This window comes from Protopterus annectens, chromosome 3.part0 (genome assembly GCF_019279795.1).
Source record: "Protopterus annectens isolate FY-2018-M chromosome 3.part0, PAN1.0, whole genome shotgun sequence".
In the NCBI taxonomy this organism is placed as follows: Eukaryota; Metazoa; Chordata; order Ceratodontiformes; family Protopteridae; genus Protopterus; species Protopterus annectens.
The window spans coordinates 1,342,875,686-1,342,903,148 of NC_056731.1; the positions used below are offsets into that span (position 1 = coordinate 1,342,875,686).

A 27,463-nucleotide genomic window follows, 5' to 3' on the forward strand; every position below is an offset into this window, starting at 1 on the left:
ACTGAGTCAGCAAACTTTCTGCAAATCATGAATAAACATTGAACATATGAAATATAAACCATTCACAAGTGATGTGCATAAATGTACTTGCTTGATTTACAAGGAACACTAACAGCAGCCACTGGATGGGAGAGCCATCCAAATGCAGGGGGGAAGTAAGAAGCTATTTATGATCTACCAAGAAGGGCCCAATCTTAGATCAATCAACAATAAAATAATGTATTTATTACATCTAACAAAGATTCTCTTTGGTGAGTCTACAGTAGACTACAGTACAGTAGAATCCCATTCAGACTAAAAAGCATGGTGGAAGGACTCAGAGAACAGCCAAGAGAAAAAGGTCAGAAAGTGGTGTCCTTAATCAGTGAGATACGAAAAGTTCAGTTGTGTACACTTACCATAAATGTAGCTGTTTGAGTGTATTCACTGTTGCAATCATTACATTTGGGTAATCTGCTGGCAGGTTGCCCTCAGTCGGCCTGATTAACAAAGTCTTGGGTCCTGCGTCAGTTTCTGTCCCTTCTTCCATGACGTCAGGTCGTCAGGGGTATAAAACATGCAGCCGACACCATTACATTAGTTTTTCTTGCCCCAGATGTCAGGTGCCCCTAAATGGGGTGCAAATTATTTATATATATATATATATATATATATATATATATATATATATATATATATATATACATGTAGAATAAAAAACACAAAACATATACCTCCAAACAAAAGCAAATACACCAAAAAGGCTTTTAAAGATAGTAACAGAAATGAGAGGTACAGTTACAGAAAAAAAGGGGGGCTGGAGGGAGGGTAACCAAGACTGCAACAGTGAATACACTTAAACATCGACATTTATGGTAAGTGTACACAACTGCACTATGTTCTTCGTGTTTCACTGCTGCAGTCATTACATTTGTGTAGAATCCCAAAGCTATGGTTGGGAGGATGGATTTATACAGCATTAGGAGCAGATATAAGGCCCTGCAGGACAGCAGTGGCAAAGCCTGTTCTGGATTTAGAGAAGAGAGGTAAATGGGAATGTTTGGTGAACGTATGAACTGAGCTCCAGGTAGCAGCTTCTAGAATGTCTCTGGTAGGAACCCCTCTGAGAAAGGCTGCAGAAGTAGATGCAGCCTTGGTGGAATAAGATCTGATCCCCTTGGGGACAGGTTTACCATGGTGCATATAGCAGAAACTAATACAATGGCTTATCCATCTGGAAATAGTCTGCTTTGAAATAGCATTTCCCTCTGCTCCTGCAGCAAATGCCACCAGTAATTGCCAGATTTTCTTAGAGATTTTGTCCTGTTTAAGTAGAATCTTAGTTGTCTGTGCACATCCAATGAATGCAGAATCTGCTCACCCTTGTTCTGTGGATTTGGGAAGAAAGTTGGCAGATGAATGGTCTGATTAAGGGCCACACTAGATACCACTTTAGGCATAAAGGATGGATTGGTACTGAGAGCCATCCTATCCGGGTAAAAAATAATGAAAGGCTCCACTGCCATAAGAGCCTGTAGTTCTGAAATCCTTCTAGCTGAAGTGACTGCTAAAAGAAAAGCTGTTTTCCAAGAGAGAAATTTTAAGTCTGCAGTAGCAGCTGGCTCAAAAGGAGGTAGAGTGAGTTTTTCCAACAAAATTGAGGTCCCATGCAGGAGTTGGTGCTCTCTTGGGAGGTTTTAAATTTTTGGCCCCTCTGAGGTACTGCTTTAGCAGAGGATGAGAAAACAGGGGAGGCTCTGTGTTGTAATGAGCTGAAATGGCAGATGCATGGATTTTTATGGAAGAAAAAGATAGGCCCTTGTGAAGCATCTTAGTTAAGTATTGCAGAATCTGAGGAATATTGGGCATTGCTGTGTTTATTTCCTTGTGCTTGGTTCTAGGCACAGAATCTTTTCCATTTGTCATCATAAGATTTTCTAGTACTAGGCATTCTAGCCTCCAAAATGACATCCATCACAGGTTTGCAGAGAGAGGTAACTGGTGAAATTAGTTGATTAGCCATGCTGCAAGATTCAGAGTTTGTAGCGGAGTGTGCAGAATTTGATAGTTCTGCTGAGACAGTAGGTAAGGTGTCTGAGGCAGGCATCACGGAGGAAGGTGCGACATATTGCGTAGGAGCGGGTACCAATGTTGGCGAGGCCGGTCTGGAGCAATCAGAATAATTTTTGTTTTTTCCTGTCTGACTTTTAGTGAGACCTTGGAGAGCAGAAGCAGAGGGGGAAAGGCATGGACTGATAGATTTTTCCAGCTGAAGGATAGAGCATCCACTTTCTAAGCTTTTTTGTGATGAATTCTTGTGCAGAATTTGTCCAACTGATAGTTTTGGGGTGAGGCAAAAATATCTATGTCTAGGCTCCCCCATTTACGTGTCAACATGCTGAAGATTTGTGGATCCAGTTTCCATTCGTGTGGGTCCATAAGATTTCTGCTTAGGTAGTCTGCCAGAGTATTTTGCTTTCCTGGCAGGAAGTGAGCTTGGAGATGTATTTGATAAGTCAAGGCCGTGTTCCACAATGCCATGGCTAGTCTGCAAAGGGGGTAGGAATGGGTACCCGCCTGCTTGTTTATGTACTACATGACTGGGTGTTGTCTGTCTTTATCAGTAGTTGTCCTGGATGAAGATAGTCCTTGAAGGCTGTCAGAGCATTCTGTATAGCTAGCATCTCTTTCTGATTGAAATGTAGGTGCATTTGATTTGGGCTCCATTGGCCCTGAATGCATCTCCCTGCCAGATGCACCCCCCCCCCCCAAGCATAATCTGATGAGTCTGTAGTCAGGGTTTGGGCGGCAAGGGGTGAAATGAAAGACAGTCCCTTGTTTTGGTGGCAGGCCTCTGCCCACCATAGGAGCTCTAGCTGCAGGCAAGGTATGATAGGAATCATCGTTTCCAGGCTGTGGCAATGTTGACTCCATAAGCTTTTTAGGTACCACTGAAGTTTCCTTATATGCAGTCTTGCATATGGAATTAGAAGAATGCAGGCGGCCATGAACCCCAAGGCCTCCAGAATTTGTCTTGCAGATAACTGGGTTTTTGTGGCCACCTGTTTGAAGTAAGTCATCAATTGAATTTGTTTTTCTGGCATCAGGTAAGTCATCTGGGCAGTTGTATTCAAGCTTGCACCCAGGAATGTAATTATTTGAGAGGGTACCAGTTGTGATTTCTTTTCGTTTATGGTGTACCTTAGACAAGTTAGAAGCCTTTTTACAAATGCCAGATGTTTTAGAAGAGTGTCCTTGTTTTCTGCCTGAATTAGACAATCGTCCAGGTATGGATAACTTTGAATATTTCTTTGACTGCAAAATGCAATTACTGGTGCCAGGCACTTTGTGAAGACCCTGGGCGCAGCAGATAAGCCAAAGGGCAGTGCAGAAAACTGGTAATGCAAATAGCCTGCTTTGAAGGGGAGGTATCTTCTGCAAGATTCCCTGACTGGGATATGCAGGTAAGCCTCTTTTAAGTCTAGAGTTACCAACCAGGCATCCTTGTCTAGCATACGTAGTAACTGTTGGAGAGTCAGCATCTTGAATTTTGGAATATCCAGAAATGTATTTAGAATGGATAAGTCCAGAATTGGACACCATGATTTGTCTTTTCTGGGTACCAGGAAAAGTCTTGAATAAAAACCCTTGTCCCTTTTCCTTTTCTGGTACTGGCTGAATAGCCCCCATATTCATGAGGGACATAACTTGTTTCTGGGCCTCTGCCCACTGATTTGGAGGCAGATCTGGCCATCCATTTGGGATTGTCAACGTGTGGAAATGAAATCTGTACCCCTGGGATACTATATTTAAAACCCATTTGTCCTGGGTAATCAGTTGCCAGTTTCGTGCATGAAGTGCCAGTTTTCCCCCCAAAGGGGCAGCCAAAAGATAAGTGCTTGGTAATTGCAGTGGAAAGTCACTGAGACTGTTTTCCGTAGGAAGGTGCCTTGTTACTTCCAGATTTGGAGGTGGAGGCACCCCATTGCTTTGTTCTATAAGTTCCTTGCGACTGAAACCTGGAGCCTTTGGAATGACTTGGTTTGACCCGAGCGGCTCTAGTGGGTACTGGAAAGGACCAGTTCTTAGTAGGCCAGTGCCTACTGAACCTGGGGTGGCTGCACTTGTAGGAAATTTTTAACAGTTTGCATAGATTTAGCTTTATCTTCCATTTTTTTCAAAACTTCTTCATCTTTATTACCAAATAGACTGTCATGTTACAAAGGAGCATCCAACAATTTTGCTTTAACATGGTCAGGCAGATTTTTCTCCTTGAGCCAAGCATGTCTTCTTATCACAGATCCAGTTACAGCAGCTCTGCAAGAGGCCTCCAAGCAATCAAAACCACATTGCAAAGTATGTTTTCTAACTTGTTCAGCTGAATGCAATAAATCCTGCAACTCTACTTTCCACACAGTCAGAAATCAACATATGTTTCTGTTTAAGTAAACCCATGATATGCTGTTGATATTTAAGAATACGAAATTGACAGTTTACAGCCCTGACTGCCAAGGTTGCAGACGTGTAAACCTTCTTACCCCATCTATCCAGCGTCCTGGAATCTCTATCAGAAGGGGTAGGATTTTTAGCAGTAGAAGCCTTAATGCCCTTGGTACCCTGAGAAATGGTTTCAGGGTCAGCAGTAGGGTTTTTAGAGAGGAATTTGTGGGAGTCAGGAACACTGTAATATCTGTCTGGCTTACTAGGAGCCGGAGGCAGGGAATCAGGAGTCATACTGGACTCTGAGAAAACATCATCAACAATGTCTAGAACAGGAGGTATAGCCAAAGGTCTATGCTGAGGAAGAAAAAGGAAATCCCTAAGTCTCTTTTTAGATTCTGAGAAATCCTGACTCTCCCAATGAAAGTATTCCCTTAAGGTATATAAAGTTTCTCCAAAAGAAAAATCCTCAGGAGGAGAAGCAGAAAGGATGGAATCTTCTGCATCAGAGTCCTCATAAGTGGGAATAGATAATTCCCGATCAGAAGAGGAATCAGAAGAAATAGAAACCCGATCTGAAGATTGATAGTCAGTGCCTTGCCTAGGCCTCTTAGCAGGACGGGGATGGGTACCCCTGATCAAGGTAATTAAATCCTCAGCCATTTTGATCATTTGTGTTTTAGGCATTGGGGCCTGTACATGTGGCCCAAGTGTCATTTTTTTAGACATAGAAGCAGTTTTTGCCCTTAGTTTTGAAGATGGTGTTGGTTTAATATACATATCTTTAGGCCTGAAAACACTCTCAGAAGCCGGTGCCTGCTCAGCAGCTTCGGACCCATCTAAGGTAGAAACATCTGCAAGTTCAATACTTAAAGTATCTCGCAGCATACTGGACTCTGAATGGGTCTCAGTAGAGGCCTGCAAATCAAATGTAGCGGGTATCAAGGGCTGCGAAAGCGCTTCACTGATTACTGGTGAATCGGCGACTGGCTTTGGAGAAGTTTCGTCGTCAGTTTTGGACCTCAATGGTCTGTCTCTGTCATTTTCTTTGCACTTTTTAGGTATTGCGGTAGTCAGATTGCTAACCGACATTTCTGGATAGTTAAATCTCGAACCAAAATATTTAGAAGCAAAAATATACTGACGTTTAATAGTGCGTTGATTAAATTTGGCATAAAACCGATAGCAGCAATGCACGTTGTGGTCAGGGCCTAGGCAAGGAATACAGTACAAATGAAAATCCTTATGAGGTACTTGCTTCCTACAAGTAATACAATTATTAACTTTTACTGACATCGGTAAGGAGTAAGAAAAAGTTTCCCCAACGGGGTACTTAGCTTTTAGTTGACTTCTGTTCTGAAACTCGAAAACGCAAATTTCAGGAGTCGACCGACCGGCACTTGCAAACTGCTTCTGCTTCAGGCAGCACACGGCAAGAAAGACTGATGTAATGGCGTCAGCTGCATGTTTTATACCCCTGACGTCATGGAAGAAGGGACAGCAACCGACGCAGGACCCAAGACTTTGTTAATCAGGCCGACTGAGGGCAACCTGCCAGCAGATTACCCAAATGTAATGACTGCAACAGTGAAACACGAAAAACATCTGAAAACAACCAAAAAAATATTTGGACTTGAGTCACAGTCTAGCCAAAATGCTTAATGAAAGTGTGAACTGATAACTAAGTGGCCATGGCATAAACATTTGCAACTGAAACATAGTAGATGAGGCCACAACTCTAGTGCAATGACCTTTGCAGCAGTTTGCAATAAGTAATGAGACATAATGGCAACAATTAATGCAATTAGCCATGCACCAGCAAATGGCTTGTTTGGCAGCTGCTAGCCCTGGCCTTCAAAAAGCAAAGGAGATGAGGAGCTTTTCAGTCTTAAATTCATTCACCCCCTTTCGCGTGAAACCTGAGTTGATGTGCATTTCCAGGGTATGAAGAGCCTTTTCCCCTTTGGGGAGTTGAATGACTACTAGACCAACACTAATTTTGATACTGTTTTCAATGCACAGCCTAACATGCATAAAATCATTGTTAAAGACAAAATAAGGTTCTCTATACTCACCGGTTTATGACTGAGCAGAGGTGATGGCTCTCAGAAAAAAATAGCACTTCGCAAGAAACAAACTTTAATACCACAAACTATTAGGTTCAAGGTGGGGACAGACAAGTCTGTCAATCTCAATGAGAAAATTGGCTTGTTCAAATGTTAGTAGCAGTAAAGGACCCCTTTAACAAAATGCTAGAGTCAGAATCCTTCACTCCCCACAGGAACTATACAGGCAGAAACATAGAGTCAGAATCCTTCACTCCCCACAGGAACTATACAGGCAGAAACAGCTGACATGTAACATGGATGTGAAACTGTGGGTTAAATCACACAGCTCTCTGAGATATGTCAGAAGTACCCACAAACTAATAAGGGAGGCACAGAATGCCATGCTGCACAAACAGAGAACCAATTAAACATGGCACAGTACCTCTACCATGTGGAGTGTTTACTGTTAACTTCATTTACTTCCTAGGCATTGGCCACGAAATCCATCAAGATCTATGGCAAAAGCTAGGTACTGATGTGTAGCTGGTTGTCACCTGAGTTATTTAAAACTAGAAAAGTGTCATGTAATATCAGAAACCTAAAGAGCCTGAAGCTACAACCTTCTCAGCCATCAGGCCTTCTTTCTCTGAATTTTACAATGAGGGTTAGAATAAGAGGGAATGTATACATGAATCTCCTTTGTCATGAGATGCAGAATGCAGCCATGTTGATTCCCCACCTCCTTACCTTCTGTACTAAGCAAAAGACATGGAGTACATCACTCAAGTGACTTTCATAAAATCCAGACAGGACAAGGCTGCTAAATCTGCAGCTCTGGGAGAGGACTGGAAAGCTCCTTATAGAGTCTACCAGCTCATTTTCTTCTCCCACAATGTAAAATGATGAAACTGTAATGTCTTTTTGTATCAGGCTCACTGCTCACTCTATGTCCGGGCTATGACTGCACTCCCACCTGCTTATTTAAGTACCACAGGCTAAATCAGCCATCTGACTGACTCAGGAAAAGCCATGAGAGTAGCTTTCCCTCCTGACCCTTGAGGACAGAAGGACAAAATATAATAGATCAAACTGGGTAATATGATGTCACTCCTGCAAGGGAGGCCTCTTCCCTTGTACAGTGGAATAGACTAGGTGAACATCTCAATCCACAAGCAAAGCATCCAACTGAGATGGATTCGGATCCAGGAATAGGAGGTTCTCCTGAAAGTTCATGGGAATTGTCCAGTATTTCAGGGTCTAGCAACAATGGGTGTGATACCCGGGGATTAGAGAAAGAGTACATTGTGTCTCAGAAGCCAAAGACACCTTCCAGTCCACTGCATCTCTCACATCCACAGGAATGTAAATTGCACAATGACGATCACAGTAACCATCAAGCTTAGAATGTGAAGAAAGGTCCAAACTTGGATCTCCTGTTGCATCCTCACCCATAGTGCCAAATTAATGGTCTCCTGGAGCTTCTCTGCTAGCAGAATAGATAACAGACAATATCCAACTCCAAAGCAAGTGTAGACAATACTCAGGAATAGGATCAGGCAGAACTTCAGCCAGTTTCTGATTACCCCCAAGTGACAAGCAGCCGGTTAAGCATTCTCTCCAGGGACACTATCAGTGATTGCTCATGCAAGTATTAAAACACAATGGCCATGAGAGAACAGTTGTGTAAAATCTACAATGGATGGCCTTCTTTTCACTGCTGCGGTATTCTTTACTGAAGGGATTCCCTGCCAAAGGTAGCCCAATGTCCGGCCAGTATACAAAAGCCTTAGGATTTTACAGATGTTGTACATCACGCGCACGCACCCTGCTAAAGGTGTATGGCATAAAGGTGATGTATGGATGAACATACTTCAGAACTAAAGGTGACGTATAAATGTGCAAACCTCAGAACTGAATAGTCCCAACAGGAACAACAGTCGTAGGAAGTAAGAGGAACATGTGTATCCAGAAAGTGTGTGTGTGTGGTTGGGGGGGGGATACTGCAAAAGCCAACAGAAGGACATCTACCATTATGGTATGATTTTCCACAACTGTACTATGTCCTTCCATATCCCTGTTGCAGTACCTTTACTAAAAGGCGAGTACATAAGCTCAATCTTCACAATTTCGATTTCTGTATTACCTAGTGAAAAGATTTTGAAATCAATAGCTGGTGGTTTTGTTGAGAAAAAAGGAGTTTGGTTTTTTATGGGTTTAACAATAGTTGTGCATTATTTAGCCAGGTTTCTATGGTTATGAATGCATTTTGTATAGCTGTAAGGAGGTCTTAGAAATTATTGGAGGTTGATATGATGGTAGAATCATCGGCATATTAGATTAGTCTGCTTTGTTGGGAAGCTTTATGAAGATCGTTGATGAACGTATTAAAGAGTAGGGGCCCTAGAACAGATCCTTGTGGGACACCTTTATTATTTACCTCACACTCTAATGACTGTTCACTGTGCCATTTGACTGACTGTTCCCTATTGTTTAGGTAAGAGAAGAACCAAGTAAGAGAACTGGGGGGTGCAACCTAGTTTTGCCAGTTTTTTTAGCAATTTGGTACGTGACACTGTATCGAAAGCTTTTGATAGATCCATTAAGATTACTGAAGTAGGGAGACCAGCATCAATCACTTTGGTTACAGTATCAGTGAAAGAGAGAAGGGCTGTGACAGTGCTGTGAGCAAGATGGAAACCATGTTGGGTGGGCCATTTTCAGAGTGGTATTTAAGTAGTTGAATCTGTGCACATTTTTCTAAGATTTTTGATAATGGGAAGAGTATAGAGATAGGCCGACAGTGGCAGAGAGGTTGCAGGAATTTCCACCTTTATGTAATGGAGTTATAACAGATTTTTTCCACAACTGGGGGATATAACTTTCCGAGATGGAGCAATTTATAAGAGTGCTAACTGTATATATGATTGCATTTGCTGCAAGTTGTACATACTCGTGAGGTAGATTACCAGCAGAGAGAGAGCAGAGTTTTAGTTTGGTTAGCAGTTTGAGTATTAGAGAGGTGGGGTACTGGCCGAATTGTAAAAGAAGGAGTTGTATGAGTATTGTATGAGTATTGCAAGAAGTGTTTGAGGAAGGGAAGATGGTGTTGTCATGTATAGAGCTATTTGTGTCCTGGGAGTTTAAGTTCATGTTTGTTGACAAATCTTTGATTAGTCTTTGAATGGTAGTGATGAAATGAGTGCTGAAGTTATGGGCAACTTGTTGTGGGTTCTTATTAGGTGAGGGAGATGGGTTTTGTAAGGTATCTGGATTAAGCAGAGTAGAGACAGATTTCCAAAACTTTTTTGGGTTGTTATTTAGGGTGGTTAGTTTAGAGGAAAAGTTTTTTTTTGTCTTGTATGACTAGTTTCTTGGCTTTATTCCTAAATTGCTTGTAGTTAATCTCATTTTGCTGTGTTTTATTCTTTTGCCATTTTTTCCATGCTCAGTATCTATGAAGGAGATTTTGTTTGGTCTGTTTGTTAACCAAGGTGCATGGTTAAGTTTTGTTTGTTTGGTTCGAATAGAGGCTAAGCTATTAAGGGTTTCTGGAGTTTGTTAAAGTAATTTATGGCATCTAAGGGAAGAGTTGTTAGTGGGACCCAGGTCGATGCCTCCAATAGGTTTATGAAAGTGGTTTGGTCAAAGTGGGTGAGATTTCTAGATGTTTTGTAGGAATGTGTTTTGGCTATGTGGGTGTGAGTTCTATGGGTATAGGCTGGTAGGTGGTCACTTAGTATGTTTGGTAGGGTGCCGGAGTTTGAGTAATTGTGAGGTGGGACACTAATATCCAATCTAATATAGATTCTGAAGGTGTGGCTAGACCATGGTAGGAGTTGTAATAAGCTGTGTGAAGCTATGCAGATTTATACTGTTGACTGGAGAGTTGGAAGTTAGGTTTTGCCAATTAATGATGGTGTCTCCTAGGATAATGGCTTCTTGTGAGATATTGTGGTTTATCCAGGATAAGAAATCTTCAAGAATGGGAATGTTATTAGCTTGGGGGAATGTAAAGTACGGCAATACATATATATGTTTATTGTTCATATGAAGGGATGTAAATAAAATTTCAAGGTTAGCAAAAGAAGGGACTGGTTTGGGGTAGGTTGTAATTGTTAGAAAGTTTTGATAAATTAATGCTATGCCCCCACCCTTTTTGTGAAGTCTGCCAGAGCAAATGATGTTATATCCTGGTGGAAGAATTTCAATGTCAGCAATGTGTGGTTTTAGCCATGTCTCAGTTACTGCTACAATGAATGGGGTGTGAGTAGTTAGCAAGGCCAGAAATTCGGTAATGTTTTTACAAATATTGAGTGTGGTTATTGTTATTAGATGAAGATGTTGATTTTTTGGAGCTAAGTTGGGTAATGGAGGGTTATTTGGACCAGGACTGACATGAACATCAGCGCATTGTATCAAGGTACGGAGAAGGTGAATAACAGTATATGGTTGGTTGCTTTTTGAAAAGGGTTTAGGGAGATGTAGAAAGAATAATTTGAGTTTGGTGCTGGTGGGGGATACTTTTAGTTTGTCTATGCAGTACACAAATAAAGAGGGAGAGATATTAGAGTAACTAGCTGTGCTGACATACGATGTTAAGGTTTGGGTTGGTGGTGATGTACATAAGGTGGTATGCGTGGAGGTAGTTTGAATTAGCATGATTAGGAAAGCAGACTGGATATGTAAGAATGTTAGGTTATGGAGAGTATCGGCAGAGAAAGTCACTGTGAACAGACAGTAGGGTTAGGCAGGTAGGAGTAGAGAGAATGGGTGAGGTTTTTGGAGAGTTAATTGTATCCAGGAATTTTATTGGTGTGGGATCCAAAGTGTGAAGAACCTTCTCACTAGCAGACTGTGAAGGAGGAAAGGAGGGCAAACTTAATAGATCGATTAAGAGGCAATTCATTAACCACCTTGGGCATAAAAGAGACATCCTGTCCCTATGAAAAACTAAAAAAAGGAGGAACAGCCATAACAGCCTGAAGTTCAGATACTCTCTTATTGAAGTAAGGGCTCAAAAGATCGGTCTTCCATGTACAATGCTGTAAGGAAGCTAAAGGAGCCACATTCAAGTTTTCAAGAGCAAAATTAAGGTCTCAGGAAGGTGGAAAAGGCTTCCTGGGAGGTCTGATATGAAGGACACCTTAATTACTTGACCTCAAACTTACAGGCTAGAGGAGGATGAGTTAATGGCAAACAAGCAGAAATAGTTAAAAGGTGAGCTTTAACATAAGAATATGCTAATGCAGCATATAGCAGTTCAGATAAATAAGAGAGAATCAGAGAGATGTCCACAAAAATGGATCCTGGTTGTGAGCAAGGTACCAAACAGAAAATCACTTCCATTTGGACTTACAGGATTTCCTTGTAGTGGGTTTCCTGGCTTCCTGCAGAACCATAAGCATGTCCTTAGAAAAAAGGTGCCTAAAACAGATCAAATCCTTAGCACCCACAAAGTCAGCTGAAGAGTGGACAAGTCAGGATGAATGAGAGATCCCTTGTATTGTGTGATAAAGGTAACCCTGTGAGGTAACTTGTGGTGACTGTCCTTGGCTAGGTGCAAAAGAGGAGGGAACTAATGCTGTCTGGCCAAAAAGGGAGTCACCAACAAGATTTTGGGGGAGTTCTGCTCTAGCTTGAGCAGGACCCTCTGAATCAGAAGCGGGGGGGGGGTAGAGAAACATCGCCTTCCAAGAAAATAATAGGGGGTCTTATCTTCCAAGCAAGAGGACTTGGGACTCTGGTCCAAAAAGAGGAAGTTGTATGTTCAAAGGGGAGGCAAAAAGATCTACATGGGGAGTACCCCACTGGTGGACAATGTCCAGAAACACATCTCTGTGCAACATCCATTCGTAAAGCCTGTGTGTTGGACCTGATCAAAGAGTTTGCCACTACATTTTGCTCTGAAGGAATGTACAAAGCCTGAAGAGTCACTTGATGTTGGACAGCTACATCCCAAACTTGAAGGGCTATCCCACAAATAAAGAAGGACCATGTCTCTCCCCTTCTCCCCTTGCTTGCTGATGTAGCACATCACTGTGGTATTATCTGTAAAGGTATATGAGAGGCCCTGGAAGAAGGAGGGGGGGTGAAAGGTCTGAAGGGTGAAAAGCAGAACTCTCATCTTCTTTATGTTGATATGGTCTGACCTCTGATGAAGTGGCCACAGACTCTGGACCTTGAATAAAATGAAAGAAGCTCCCCACACTGTGTCTGAGGCATCTGAGAAAAGTTCCTGAGAGGGGACTGTGGGCTGAAAAGGAAGCTAGGACTGAGAGACAGCTGATTAATCCACCATTAAGGCTCAAGTCTGACGCATGGAAAAAGAGGGACTAGAAAATCTAGTGGATGACAGTGATAGTGTTGCAACCATACTGACTTTAGGAACCACTGTAGTGTTCTCAAATGAAGTCTGGCTAGAGGTAGCATAGGAGTAATGGAGGCCATGAATTCTAGAGCCTTGAGAAATTCCATGGCTGTAACGAAAGAGCCTTGGGAGGAGGATGAGAAGCCAGGAGAAGAATGGTCTGGAGCCTGCAACCATGAAACACATGATCCTGAGAAGGAACCAGTACTGATTTCTGGAAGTTTATTATAAACCCCAGGCTTTGTAAGGACAAACATTATTATTGGAGGTGCTGAAGCAAGACCCAGGGGAGAGGAAGCCTGGATGAGCAAGTCATCCACATAAGGAAAGATCTGAACCTCTCTCATTCTGCAAAAGGCAATTACAGGAGCAAGGGATTTGGTAAGCACCCTTGGGGCAGCAGAAAGGCCAAAGTACAAAGCAGAGAACTGAAAATGCAAGGAAAAGACAGAGAAAAGCAAAAACTTCCTGAAAAGGGGATGGACTGGGATGTGAAGAGAACCATCCTTGAGGTCCGGGCAATTCAAGAAAGCTTGAGGAAGAAGAAGATAAAAAAGGTTCTGAAGAGCTAACCGATAGGAAGGAAGTGACCTTCAGAAAGGTGTTGAGCTTAGGTCTAGAATGGGTCTCCAGGTGCCTTCCTTCCTGGGAAAAGAAACATTCTGGAATAAAACACCTTCCCCTCCAGGGAAGAGGTACTACTTGAATGGTGCCTTATGCCAAAAGGTCTTGAAGTAGTTCTGGGGAAGAAAAGGAAGCTGTTCCCGAGTAGGCTGAGAGATGCCCAGAAAAGAATAAAGGGATTTCCACACTAAGAAGTATCCATGACAGACAATGGACAGAACCCAATAGTCCACAATGATCCTTAACCAATTGGGAAAGGACAGGGAAAGATGAAGCAATAAGGGAACTTGGCTCAGGAAAGGGGGAAGCAAACAGCTAGAACCTGGCTTGTCTTGAAAAGGAGGTTTCTGAGAAGTGGGAGTTTGAGTAGACTTGGCAGGAGGAGCCCTCCTAGAACCCTTCTTACCTTTGGAAGGAGAGCGAGGCTGTCTGCGAACAAAAGTAGATTTCAATGGATAATTCCTCTGGAACTTAGGAACAACAGAAACAAAAATATGCTTCACTTCCTTCAAAGCCTTAGCTTTACCCTGCAGAGACTTAAGTTCAGCAGCAGAAGTACCAAACAGGTTCTTATTATCAACAGAAGCATCCAAAAGTTTACCCTTAATATCATCAGGCAAAGGCTGGAGATGACGCCAAGAGTAATGCCTCAAAACAGAACCAAAAAAGACAGCTCTACAGGAGCCATCAGCTGCACCATAACTACATTTAATGGAGAAGTAGAGCCCAGGAAAGAGAGGGCAGGGACCTTCCTTTCAGAATCAGGAAGATCTGAAATAGTCTGGGAAGCCTGAGAAAGAAGGACTAAAACATACCTGTTCATATTGGTCTTGGTAATTAATAGCCCGAAAGGCCAAGGTGGCAGCTGTATATACCTTCTTGCTCAGCCATTCCAAATCTCTATTGTCCTTGTCAGAAGGAAGTAGTTTAGCAGAAGACAAAAGCTTAGAGGGTTGGTCAAAAAAGACAGACACTACAGAAGGGTCAGCAGAATGACATTTGTAGAGAAATCTACACTCGTCAGGCACCTTGTAAAATCTGTCAGGTTTCCTAGGGGCTGGGGATTGATAATCTGCTGTTGAAAAGCTATCTAAAAGGGCATCAAACACTGGAGTGACAGCAGAGGGCTTAAGGAACTCCATATGGAGGAGCTCATAATACCTACCTTTGATTGTCAGAAACCTGAGAACAGTCCCACTTAAAAAAAATCCATCACATGAAAAATGGTAACCCCAAAAGAGAGTTCTTCAAAGGGAGTGTCTGAGCTAACAGAGTCTTCCTCCTCAGAGCCATAAAGCAAGGGAGACGACAACTGATAGGTATATGCCAAAGACTCTTCCCCAGAATCCAATTCCTCTTCAGAGGAGTCCTACTATCTGAGCCTCGAGTGGAGTGGAAGACCAAGGGGAAGCAGGTACAGAAACTCCTTCGGGAAGCTTCAAGGCCAACACAGTGCATTAAGCAACCCTGGGTAAAACCCTGCCATTTACACTGGGGATCTTTAGCAGTAGGGAAAACATGCTTGTTGTTTTGTTTCTTTTAAGTGATGTCTGCTCTAAACACTGTAGGAGGTTCAGACCCTTGCCTACACTCAACAAATGTAGTAGGAATCTCCTCCTGACCAAGTATCTGGGGAGTCACTTTTAGTCCGTCTGAAATCATTAGCCAAGTTTGCCCTTCAACATCCAGAGTGAATGCCTGCATAGTCTCCAAGAATGTGAGAGAAGTTGGATCCATGCCGGCCTCCGATAAGTTTGAGGCAGAAAAATCTGACGTAACAACCGGGGGACCCTCTGGGCCTTCACCAATCTTGAAAGAGATGTCTGGGGGAGGCAAGAAAGCAGCCAAATCGGACCTGACTCTTTCAGCCTTTTTCTTGGCAGACTGATGTTTGGGATGGGAAGATACTGCCATAGCACCCTGTACCAACAATTTAAGATGCTGGTTCTTCAGGTAAATGGACAAGGAGGAGGGACAACTATGCAGGGTCTTACGGACAAAAGCTTGGCAGATGGAACACTGTGAATGGTTGTGAGAAGCACCGAAACAGAAAAGACACTGCTCGTGACAATCCTTATGGGGAAATCTGCCTCCTGCACTGACATTTTCCTTTTCTGGATAACATGTAAACTCACAAAACTAAAATGGAAAAAAGGATAAGAAGAAACATAATGGGGCACTTATCTGAAATATGTCTCGGTAACCAGCACAGGAGGAGGAGGAGTGTTCAGGCCAACAATCAATGACAGCATTCAGATTGGCAGGAAAGAGGTTCTGAGCTATATATGTCCATACGTCACCTTTACACCCTACGCCTTGAGTGGGGAGCACACCCTTGATGTACGACATCTATAAAATCCTAAGGCTTTGGTTTAGTAGCTGGATGTCAGGCTACCCTTGGCAGGGAATCCCTTTAGTAAAGAACACTGCAACAGTAAAAATAAAAACAGGTACTGTAGAACAAAAGCCCGAACTAGCGAGACGGATAAACCAAGTATTTAATTGAAGCGATTTTTGTTAGCTTAGTAAGCTAACTTCTTCAGAAACAAAGACAAGATATAATCACATCATCAAATACAAGTAGATATATATAAATAAGTTAACATACATCATGTGCTTCCAATCAAGGGAAACCCGCCACTTAAACTGAAATTTAAATTAAAGGTATACTAATAAAGGCAACCTACAGCCTCAAAGCGTGAAAGAATCAGTTACCTTAAGATCATGCAAATGCTAAAATCTGATGTCAAGCCTAAAATACACAAAAACTAATAAATTCAGATACAGAATTCATACTGAAGTATGTTTATATAAATAAATGTAGAAATATACAAAACATCCATATCTAAAAAGTCAACATTACATAATAGTTAATATACTAAACTTGATACAAGCATTAACCCTCACTGAGAAGTTGTATATAAACACATCGTAAATAAAATAAGATAAAATATAATAACTAACATGCTAAATATCTACAAATTAAGAATATATGCCTTACAAATAAATTAAGAGGAATATATAGTGTAAATATAATACAAATATATTTAAGTAAATACTGTATAACCTCAGCGTTTCAGGCTTTTTAGTTTTAACACACTGCTAATGCAGCAAGTGTCATTAAGCCCTGAAAAATTATAAGCAATAAGCTTAATCTGCCAGTGTAATTCAAGCTCTTCAAGCCTCAATGGTGCTGGACCCCCTGTTTTATCCAGATTAATATGGTCAATGACTGAGTATCTAAAACTATGGTCTTTAAACTGTTGAACATGCTTAGCTAAAGCATTCTCTAATTTTAGTTTACCAATGGCATATTGATGCTCGTATATCCTTTCTCGAAGGCGCCGCTCATATCCAGTACCACCACCAGCTCAAGTCTGGCAAGAAGCTTTGGGTCCTAATTCAGTGGTACAATCTAAAAACGCTAATGTAGACATTGTATCGGCAAGTCATAATTACAGCGTGCCATACTGTAATCCATCACAGGTACCACAAACAGTCTTGAATATCTTCATCTTTAGCTCAAACTCAATAGGAGGAGGAAATCTTTATAGTGCCTGATCCAGAAGGGAAGACTGGAATATGGAGGGATAAATGAGGATTTTGAGATCCAGCATGGCAGAGAAGATTATTTTCTAGCCCTTGTCCAAGGCTACAGATTTCCAGTCTGACAACAAGATAACAAACTGGTGAGGTCACTGGGTCATGGAAGAATCTGCTTAAGGATGCAAAGATAAAAATCACACTTTATTTAGCCATATTCAAAGATATGCTCTCTTGGGAACAGCAACAGCATAGTCCAGGTGCTTACAGACTAAGTAAAAGGCAGGCTTGATAGCATGCCCCATGAGAGGAATGAATCAAGATGACTCCTTCTTGCCAAGTACTCATTAAGGTGTTTCTCAGGTTAAAGAAAGGGGGCCAGAGATCAGTCCAAAGAGGACTTCATAAGCTTCACTATCTGTTTACAACAGGGGACATCTGGCACAGGGTTGCAGAGAAAAAATTCATTCCTCATATCTCCCTCAGAGATAAAAGTTCCCATGGGCTATCAGATTTCTCACTGGATGCCAAGCAGAAGAGAGTCCCCCATGTGCCATCATCTAAAGGAGGGACATGCCTTACTGAGCATGAGGTGGTGGGATGAAATGAATCCTCAGTCCTGAGTGCAGCCAATCAACTATGACCAGGTTACTCAAGGGTCTGCTGCTGGGAAAAGGCTGGTCACAGACATGAACCAGTTCTTCAACCAGAAAAACAGCACTGCTTGCATCCTTGGATCACTTCAAGATGAGGGTGAAGGTGCATGGCCTCCAAGCTATTTATTAGCCACTGAAAAGGAAGACAGCCATGAGCTGAAGCCCTTACTAGACAAGTGTGAGGATGCGACACACTGAGACATGGACTTTTTTCTTTGGCTGTTTTGATGGTGTTCAGGCAAATATTCAGGCCTAAAATCAGGATCCATCCATTTACTCCCAGTGGCCACTTTAAACCACTAACATCCCTCTGGTAGTGATGTAGGTCTGTAGTTTCTTTATCAGGAATGTATGCAAGTGGTGAGGTTGACTTCCACATCACACATTTAAAACAATGCCAGTGTAGGTTGGATCATTGTCTGGGGTTCGCACAAACACTTTGAAGGCAACAAAGAACTTTTCTATGACATAAATAAGGACCGAGATCCAAAATATGCAAGAGGAAAAATAGAACTGGATGGGTGGGGCTAGAGAGCTAGGCTTGATCTGTTAAGAGTATAATGTGACAAGATTTGCATCAGTATCAAGTATGCACTGTGCCTTTAAGTGAGGCAGCTCGACAGGACGGAACACTAAAACACAAGTGATGATGCAACCTACTGAAGCACCCCCAAGGAGGATCCTTAATAATACACAATGCGTCTTTTCCTAGAAACTTTGCATCTACCCTTTCAAAAACTCATATCATCAGGCAGACAAGTAGTCTCTCTCACACGCACAGACTATTCATATTTCCTCAAAACATAATCAATATAAGCTGGGTGCAGGGTAGCAGAAGGGAGAGAGGGAAATCATTGCCTTTTTCTGTGCACTATTAAGAGACAACAAAAGACTACTCTGAATACCTCTTTAGCACACATTTGATTAATCAAACTAAAGTAAGAGCTTTTCAATGCTTAAAAGCAAAAGTATTAACATTTTTGATGCAATCTGTTATTAACTACAATATTTTGTTCTGTGAAAAGATTTAGACTTGCAACAATATGATCTTCAAGCACTGGATGAATTTCTGAGTTTGTAGGAACTGAACTTCCCTACAAAACATCATTTTTTGTTCACTTCATAGATGTGTAACTGCTCAAAATACTTCTCCAAAAAAAAACTAGGGAAACACTGATAATACACAAGATGATCTCTCACTATATTTTCACTTTTACAGTGAAAGGAAGCAAGTCTTGGGATTGAAGAGGTGACTTCTTTGCCAACACCGCTGTCCAGACTTGTGGATCACAGTTTAATACGACTAACTGGAATATAATTTCAGGGGACCATGGGGCCATTATAAGGTTTACACAAAGGAACCACTGTTTCTTCGTTTAACTCTTCCCTCATCGTGACATGTTTCACCATCTAATTACACCAGTCCAGTAACATTGGAGCTAGTTGTTTAGGTGCCATTTTATAGACCTCAATGAGCAAGCCATCACAGTCAGAGGTTTGACCACAAAGAATTCTTAAATCATCTTCATAGTTTTTTTCCAAAATTATCTTTATCAAAAAAACTAACATTTGTGATTTTGGGATGATTTGCATGGATCAGTTCAAAATACTGTAGATAATCAATGACAAGCTGTACTGCATCACTTGAACAAATGATCCCTACCATTAATCAGCTGAAGAGTAATTACATTTTGGGTAGTCTTGTTATTTGTGCAATATAACTATGTAATAACTACAGAATTTCCTCATGGCTGTCTGCCTTAGGTGTGGTGAAAGATTTGTAGTGAACAGCTCATTAACATGGTTTTCAAATATCACAGAAAAATAGGGAATAAAGCACTCCAACCACAAACTTCACAAAAAGGTAAAATGAGCACTTTGAATAAGCCCAAGCTGTAGATAATAGCCTTTATTAATTCTCAGTTTTCACGAAACTCACTTTAGTACAGAATACAGCACATACATATTTAATAGGATCATCGAATATGTCCATCAATTTAGCCTCATCTGTAAAGCTGTCCATAAAGACCACTCCATCCCCTTACCCAGTCTCATACCTTTTTATGGTTTTCAAACAATAAATGAAACAAACAAGTTTAAAGATATAATATTTTAAAATTTTTACCTTGTAGATTTATGCCTTAAATCAATTATTACGTCAACATCTGCTTGGGAGCAATTAGACAGCACTAGATCAACAGGCACCAAACAAAGGCTGTTGAAGACAAAAACACACATTACTACTATATACATTTTTCTAGTATTACAAAAATATTGCAACAACTATTTCTTTATGGAAACACAGTTCTTGTAATAGAAAAATAGCTTAACTTTTGTAAGCTTCTAAAATGAATTCTATACTGAATCTATTTCCATACAATAACATTCAGAAAACAAAAAATAAAGTATTCCTTGCAAGATGCACCGGGGAATGCTAGCAGAGTACAGAACTGATGTCTACTTCTCTAGCTCTGTTTTCTGAACTTCTAAAGTGGAACTTCAAAGATGTGTGGCCCCTTGCACTCCTACAGGTGCACTGGAGTTTGGTGGTGGAGAGTTACAGAGGGATTGGGTTTGTATGAACTGTGGGTCTTAGCATCTTGTGTTGCTAAGACCTGAAAAGCTTGTTACTTAATGCTAACCAGTGCATGCATAACTGATAATTCTGAGAAAATATTTCTCTGTACTGCAAAGATGGAAAATGAAAGCAAATTCTAGACCCAACAACCTCATAATCAGTATACAAGTAAATGTACAAAAAAACAAAATATAGTAGAACCAAACCACAGCCAATATGCAGTAAAAAACTGTTAATGGTGAGCGCTTTCGCGACAAATTTTTCCGCTTCATCCAGATAAAAAAAGAACACATCACTTGATATTTAAAACAACTTGTACCCAATAAAAACACAGAAACAATTAACAGTCAATTAAAATCAATTATAAGATAATCAAATATTAAAAGGCATAAGCCTCAACATTTTCATCTGACCAAATTCCTTGCTTGTAATATAGGCTTTATAGATGCCTTGTCATAGAGTCATTTTCCCCTAGTTGCTCTCATTCTAATTATCCACTCAAGCTCTATAGCTTCTGTTCTTCTGACAATGTCCCCTCTTCTCTCATGGCCTCTGACAATTTCTATCACCATAAACTTAAATCTATGTGTTGTACCATGCACAGCTACATGTTTAGCAAGGGTATTATTGTCAGCTCCCCTTGAGATGTCATATACGTGTTCTTTCATACGCTCCTTTAATCTAGAATTAGTTTTCCCTATATAGTAATGAGGAGCACATTACACAATAAGCCAGATAAACCAAATTGGTTCTGAATCTAGTAGTGTCCTCAGAGAGGCCTCGCAAGTGGTAGAGGTGAATGGGGGAGGACGGCGGAAACATGGTGCTTCTGATACTGTTTTAAATCCAATTCTTCCTTCTTGTAATATGCTACATAACAACAATAATGTCTTTAATTCAAAAATGAATCTACCCTATCCAATAAATAACATGTCTTTTCACAAACGCTCCTACAGCAGGTGGAAAATGAAGAGGAAGGCATCCCTGGAGAGCGACAACGGCTTAACTTTGAAGAAAATGTGGCAGCAGAACAGCAATCATTGACATGGAACATTTCCACTAAACTTTTATCGCCACCAGAAGAAAAGCTTTTGAATAAAAGTATGACATTTATACCTTCAACTGCAATGACTGTGACAGAAAATATTATTGAATTGAAAACATTTACACGTAATTTAATGTTAAAATCTATGTTTGATAGCTCTAAATGTGATGAAAGGAAAAGTAATGCCATGTTTCATAAGAAAAGTTGTTTTATGCCTAAAAATAATGCTATAATAGAAGCATTTGAGACAGTATGTGAAAAACAAATATATGAATTATATGACAATAGAGTGGTGGAGAAGAGGTTTGTGAATTTAAATAAAGATGAAAGCACTGGTGAATCTTCAACATGACATGCAAATAACAATCAGGCTTGCTGATAAAGGAGGCAGTTTAGTCATAATGGACAGAAGTTATTATAAACAAACAATAGAAGTGATGTTAAGTGACACTAATATCTATAAAAACATTAATGATGAAATATTGGATAGATGTATTTTGAACATAAATGACATCATATATGATAGTTTACAGTGTTTATAATAACACAGGATTTATAGGACTATCTTTTAGTGAAGGAACTGCTTGTACCTATCATTCAGGGAAATCCTAAAATACATAAGCATCCAACTAAATCACCCATGTGACCTATAGTCACAGGGAGGGGATGGTGCATGTAACTGCTCTCACTGTATGTAGAAAAACATTTTAAGTCAATATTAGCCAAGAACCATTATATATTACGTGATACACAACATTTTTGACGGATCTTTATCAATAGTTGAATAGTAGGGAAGGGAGCCACAGCTTCTTATTAGTTACATTGGATGTTCAATCCTTGTTCAGTCATACCCAATGATCTGGGGATAAAAATGTTTAGACATTATTTATTGAATGATGGAGAGCTAGAAGCTAAAACTATACATCTAATGGTGATGTTAATGGAGCTCATATTAGAGAATAATGTTTTTTTGTTTGAGCACATTTTGTATACAAGACTGGATGGCTTAGCTATGGGCACCTCGTGTGCCAATAGATACGCAAACATTGTAATGGCCCAATGGGAGAAACAGCATTTGCTAAGATATGTGACTCAAGGAGGCATAGCCTTCTATAGGAGGTTTGTGGATGACCTCTTCCTTTTATGGGAGAGAGATGTCACCACCATACAACAATTTTTTCATAGTACTGATAATAGTATCAACTTCCTAAAGTTCTCCGTGAAATGGGCCTATGATACTATAGATTTTTTATATGTGAAAATCAATCAGGATGTAAAGGGTCTGTTTCATACAGGAATTCAAAGGAAAGAGTGTTACAGGAATGGCTACCTCCATAGACAAAGTATGCATCCCAGGCATGTATTTAGAAACATAGTACAAGGGCAAAGATTGAGAGCTTCTAGATTGACCACTGATCAAAATATTCTAGAAAAAAGAGTTAGTAGGGTTGAAGGGTAAATTCATGCAGAGACGTTATAGTGAATTAGAAGTGGATTGTGGGCTCTCTAACATCAAAAGTTTGAGGGATACTGCAGGGGAAGCCCTATTTTTCAGAGCATATGGAAACTGCTTCATTAGTCATGCAACAGGCTAACTCTAAGCAAATAAGAATACCTATTACTTACTCTAGTAATGTAAATCTCATGCATAATGTAAATCTCATGCAGGAGATTTATAGGAAGAACTGGTTTATAATGAGTGCAGATGATAAAATTAAGCAAATTGTGGGAGATACACCCACTTTTGCATACAAAAATAAAAAGTCCTTAAAAAGGTTATTATGTTATTCAAGAGATGTAGCCAAAAATGTCAACATTAGGAATATAGGCACGTTTCATTGTTCTAAATGCAACGTCTGTCAGTATGTTGACAGTAGTAGTAGTAGTAGTAAATTTATACATCCTGATGCAGGCAAGACAATCGAGTTTAAAGTGTCAGCTGATTGTAATATAACCAATTTGGTTTATCTGGCTTATTGAATAATATGCTCCTCATACTATATAGGGAAAACTAATCATAGATTAAAGGAGCGTATGAGAGAACATGTGTATGACATCTCAAGGGGAGTTGACAATAATGCCCTTGCTAAACATGTAGCTGTGCATGATGCAACACATAGATTTAAGTTTATGGTGATAGAAATTGTCAGAGGCCATGAAAGAAGAGGGGACATTGTCAATAGAACAGAAGCTATAGAGCTTGAGTGGATAATTAGAATGAGAGCAACTAGGGGAAAAGGGCTCAATGACAAGGCATCTATAAAGCTTATTTTACAAGCAAGGAATTTGGTCAGATGAAAATGTTGAGGCCTATGCCTTTTAATATTTGATTATCTTATAATTGATTTTAATTGACTGTTAATTGTTTCTGTGTTTGTACTGGGTACAAGTTGTTTTAAATATCAAGTGATGTGTTCTTTTGTTGTCTGATGAAGTGGAAAAATTTGTCGCAAAAGCGCTCACCATTAAAGTTTTTACTGCATACTGGCTGTGGTTTGGTTCTACTATATTTTGTTTTTTGTTGATTACTGTGGGTTAGTAGAACCATTTACCTCCACCATATACTGTTTTTATATTGATATAAGTAAATGTAACTTAGGGTTCACATGCATCTTTAATGACACATTTTCATTTAGACCGGTCGAAAATAAGAGCCAAGACCTACTGTCTTTCCTTGGTAAATAACTCTTCCCAACCAAATTTATTCAATGAGTACTTATTTTATCAATGTCAATTAGTCAAAAAACAGCACCAGGTTGTTTGTTGTGTTTATACAAACCACTGGCTTCACGCTGACAAGTATCTCTTAAAGATTCACTAATTTTCAATTTAAAAGGTCAGGGAGTTTTCCTATGTAAACAGCAGTGCAAGTGCAAATCGCTAAGTATATTATCTACTTGGTGTCCCAAGTAACCAAACACTCAATTTTAAAAATATATCTTATATTAGCTGTAAAAAATTCTTTAGTTTTACAAATATACCCAAAGAAGGAACAGTGACCATAAGCGCAGCTGCCCTTCTAAATGTTTCCAGTCAAAGTTTTCTGTTAAAGGCCCAATCCATCATAAAGTTCTTTAATAAAACTGATTGGCTGTTGTATTGTTTTCTCCCTTTTATATATAAATTTACAAACTGATGGAATAATTTTAACCTCCTTATTTGCAAACAAAATATCTCAATATTTAAAAAACAGTTTACGAAAACATTTAGTATTGAACCAATAAGTTGTAACTAATGGCAAACCATAACCACTTTTATGTTGTGGTCCATATGCTGACTATGCTTTCCTGTCTTGAGAACCTACCATTTCGCTAGTGCTGAAAAGGCATTTTGATTTATAACCTTTTTGTAAAAATCTGGCAGTTAAATTCTGAGCTTCTTTAACATAATCCTCTTTCTGGGAACAAATTCATTTTACCTCTAAACTTGAGATTGAGGAACATTGTCAATAATAAAAGGAGGATGAAAACTAATGGCTTCCTAAGGAATTTTTATGAAAAAGCTTTCTATATAAAGAGGTGTTAACAATACCATCCTTAGTTTTAGTCCATCAGAAAAGGAAATCTTGTGTTGATCAAACTCAGCACTAAAAAGGAAGCCCCACATATTCTTGTTAAGATATTGTAAAAATTCTGTCAAATCCACAAGATCAGAGGGGCAAACCTAACTTCTCCCATCCAGTTCTATTGCCTTTCATTAACAGTGAGCAGAGACAACTAAAGCTTTGAGATGTTAAAAAGCTGCTTCTTATGCCCAGGGTAAAGAGTTTGATTCCTTCCACTGAGATTCTGAATAAATCACTTAGCTGGACAGTGCTCCTGGGTTGTCCCAAAAAGAAAAATTGTGTCAAATGGTCTTGCCTGGTCAACAAATAGGTTTAAAAATATAAATTTTCATTTATTCAAGTGCACAACAATCCTATCTTTTTAAGAGTGGTATACAGATGTCATTAATGGTTTCAATTACAAAAAATGGCACAGTCCACACACTAATCTTGACATGAATGGGGTTGCCTTTGTCAGTAAGAATTTCTTGGAGAACTCCTACTCTAGAAAATAGAAGTGTTCCTTCTTTTGCTATGGACTCTCCATTAAGTCCTCATAAGGGGCTTACCTCTGTTTATTCCCTCTTATGATCCATTCGTGGGATACACATGTTGAAGCCAAAATGACTTCAGGAACCACTGAAACCTTCTCATGTGGAGCTTGGCTAGAGGGAGCATAGGGATTGTGGGTGCCATGAATCCCAGAGCTCTCAGAAACTCACTGGCTCTAATATAGGCCAGAGGAAGAAGAGTTTGAAAGAAGAAAATGAGTGCCAAGGCCTTGGCAGGAGGCAGGGATGCCAGCACAGTCACTGTCTGGAATCCTGCACACCAGAAAATCATGGTCCTGAGTGGGAGTCAGACTTTTTGAAATTTATTGTGAGCCCCAGGCTTTGCAGAAGGGAAATGACAAAATGAAGATTCTGCAACAGGATCTCAGGAGAGGATGCCTGAAACAGGAGGTCATCCAGGTAAGTAAATACTTAGATCTCCTGAAGCCTACAAAAAGGAGCTACAGAACCTAGGCATTTTGTGAATACCCTTGGAGCTGTAGAAGAGCCAATGGGCAAAACAGAGAACTGAATATGCTAGGAAACAACACAGAAACATAAAAACTTCCCGAAAAAGGGGATGGATCGGAATATGGAGATAAGCATCCTTGAGATCCAGAGACATCATGTAAGCCTGAGGAAGCAACAGAGGAAACAGTCTGAAGGGACTACACATCTGAAATGAGGGTACCTTCAGAAAAGTGTTTGGACGAGACAGTCTATGAAATGGTCTCTAAGTACCCACTTTTCTGCATACTAGAAAGATCCTGAAGTAAAACTCCCTTCTCCCTTTGAGACATAGGCACGTCTTGAATAGTACCCTGAGTCAAAAGGGCTTGAAGAACCTATGGAAAGAAGAGTTGTTCCTCAAGAGGCTAAGGAACACCCAATAAAAGGGAGAAGGGACTTCCAAACCATGAAATATCCCCAGACAAATAATGGATAAGCCCCAGGAATCCTGAGTAACCTATAGCCAAACAGGAAGTGAGAGCGTGAGAGGTGAAGAGAATGAGGAAAGTGGCTGGGAAGAATAGGATAGTCAGACAGCACCTGGTTTACCTGGAAAAGAAGACTTCTGAGGCACTGAAGTCTAAGTTGCCTTAGCAGGAGGCCGCTTGCCTCCTTTATTTGCCCTTAGGAGGAGGGCAAGATTGCCTGTGAACAAAGGCTGGCTTATTGTGTTAGTTTCTCTGAAATTTAGGAACAGGAGAAACAAACACATGTTTAAGTTCTTGTAAAGCCTTGTATTTATCCTGAAGGGACTTAAACATAGCAGCAGCAGCTTCACCAAAAAAGTGTTCATTATCAAGAGGGGCATCCATCAACTTAGCTTTAATATAATCAGACAAAGACAGAAGTCAAAGCCAAGAATACCTCCTCATCACTGACCCGAAAGCAGCAGCCCTACAGGAAGCATCTGCTGCATCACAGCTACACTTGATGGAATGATGAGCCACCTGGGAGGAAGCTCCTTGAAGGAAAAGAGCAGAAGTTTTATTCTCAGAGTCTGGAAGATCCAAAATAATCTGATAAGCCTGGCATAGCAGAGTCAATAAGCACCTGAACATATGGGTCTGATAATTAACCGCCCTAAAAACCAAGGTAGCAGAGGTGTAAAGCTTCCTGCCTAGCCTGCCTTTCTATGGTCTTTTATCAGAGGACAGTAACTTGGGAGAAGGAAGCAATTGAGAAGGCTTGCCATAGGTTACAGACACCACAGAAAGGTCAGCAACAGGACACTACCACAAAGATTTACAGTCCTCAGGCACCCTATAGAATTCTATCAGGTTTCTTGGGAGCAGGGGGCTGATAGTCTGGACACTTAGAAGCATTGGAAAATGCATCCAACAAGGCAACCAAAACAGGAGGAACAGCAGAAGGTTTAGGGGAGCCCATCTGCAGCAACTCATAGTATATTTTATGAACTTCAGAGATCTGACCACAATCTCATTTAAAGAACCCCATCATCCTGGAGATCATGCCCCAAATGAAATCTCTTCAAATGTAGTATCAGGACTGGTAGATTCCTCTTCCTCCGATCCACAGTCCAAGGAAGAAGGAATCTGAGAAGAATAAATAAGGGATTCC

The 27,463-nt window shown here is 40.4% G+C and overlaps 1 protein-coding gene across 1 annotated transcript in view; it reads right to left on the reverse strand.

Moving 5' to 3' along the window:
- TRAPPC8 (trafficking protein particle complex subunit 8) overlaps window positions 1-27,463 on the reverse strand; it is a 3,178,250-nt gene that overhangs the window by 12,135 nt on the left and 3,138,652 nt on the right. The window contains exon 27 of the mRNA XM_044065843.1: window positions 19,783-19,872. Coding sequence (XP_043921778.1) covers window positions 19,783-19,872 — 90 coding nt within the window. The remainder of the gene's footprint in view (window positions 1-19,782; window positions 19,873-27,463) is intronic.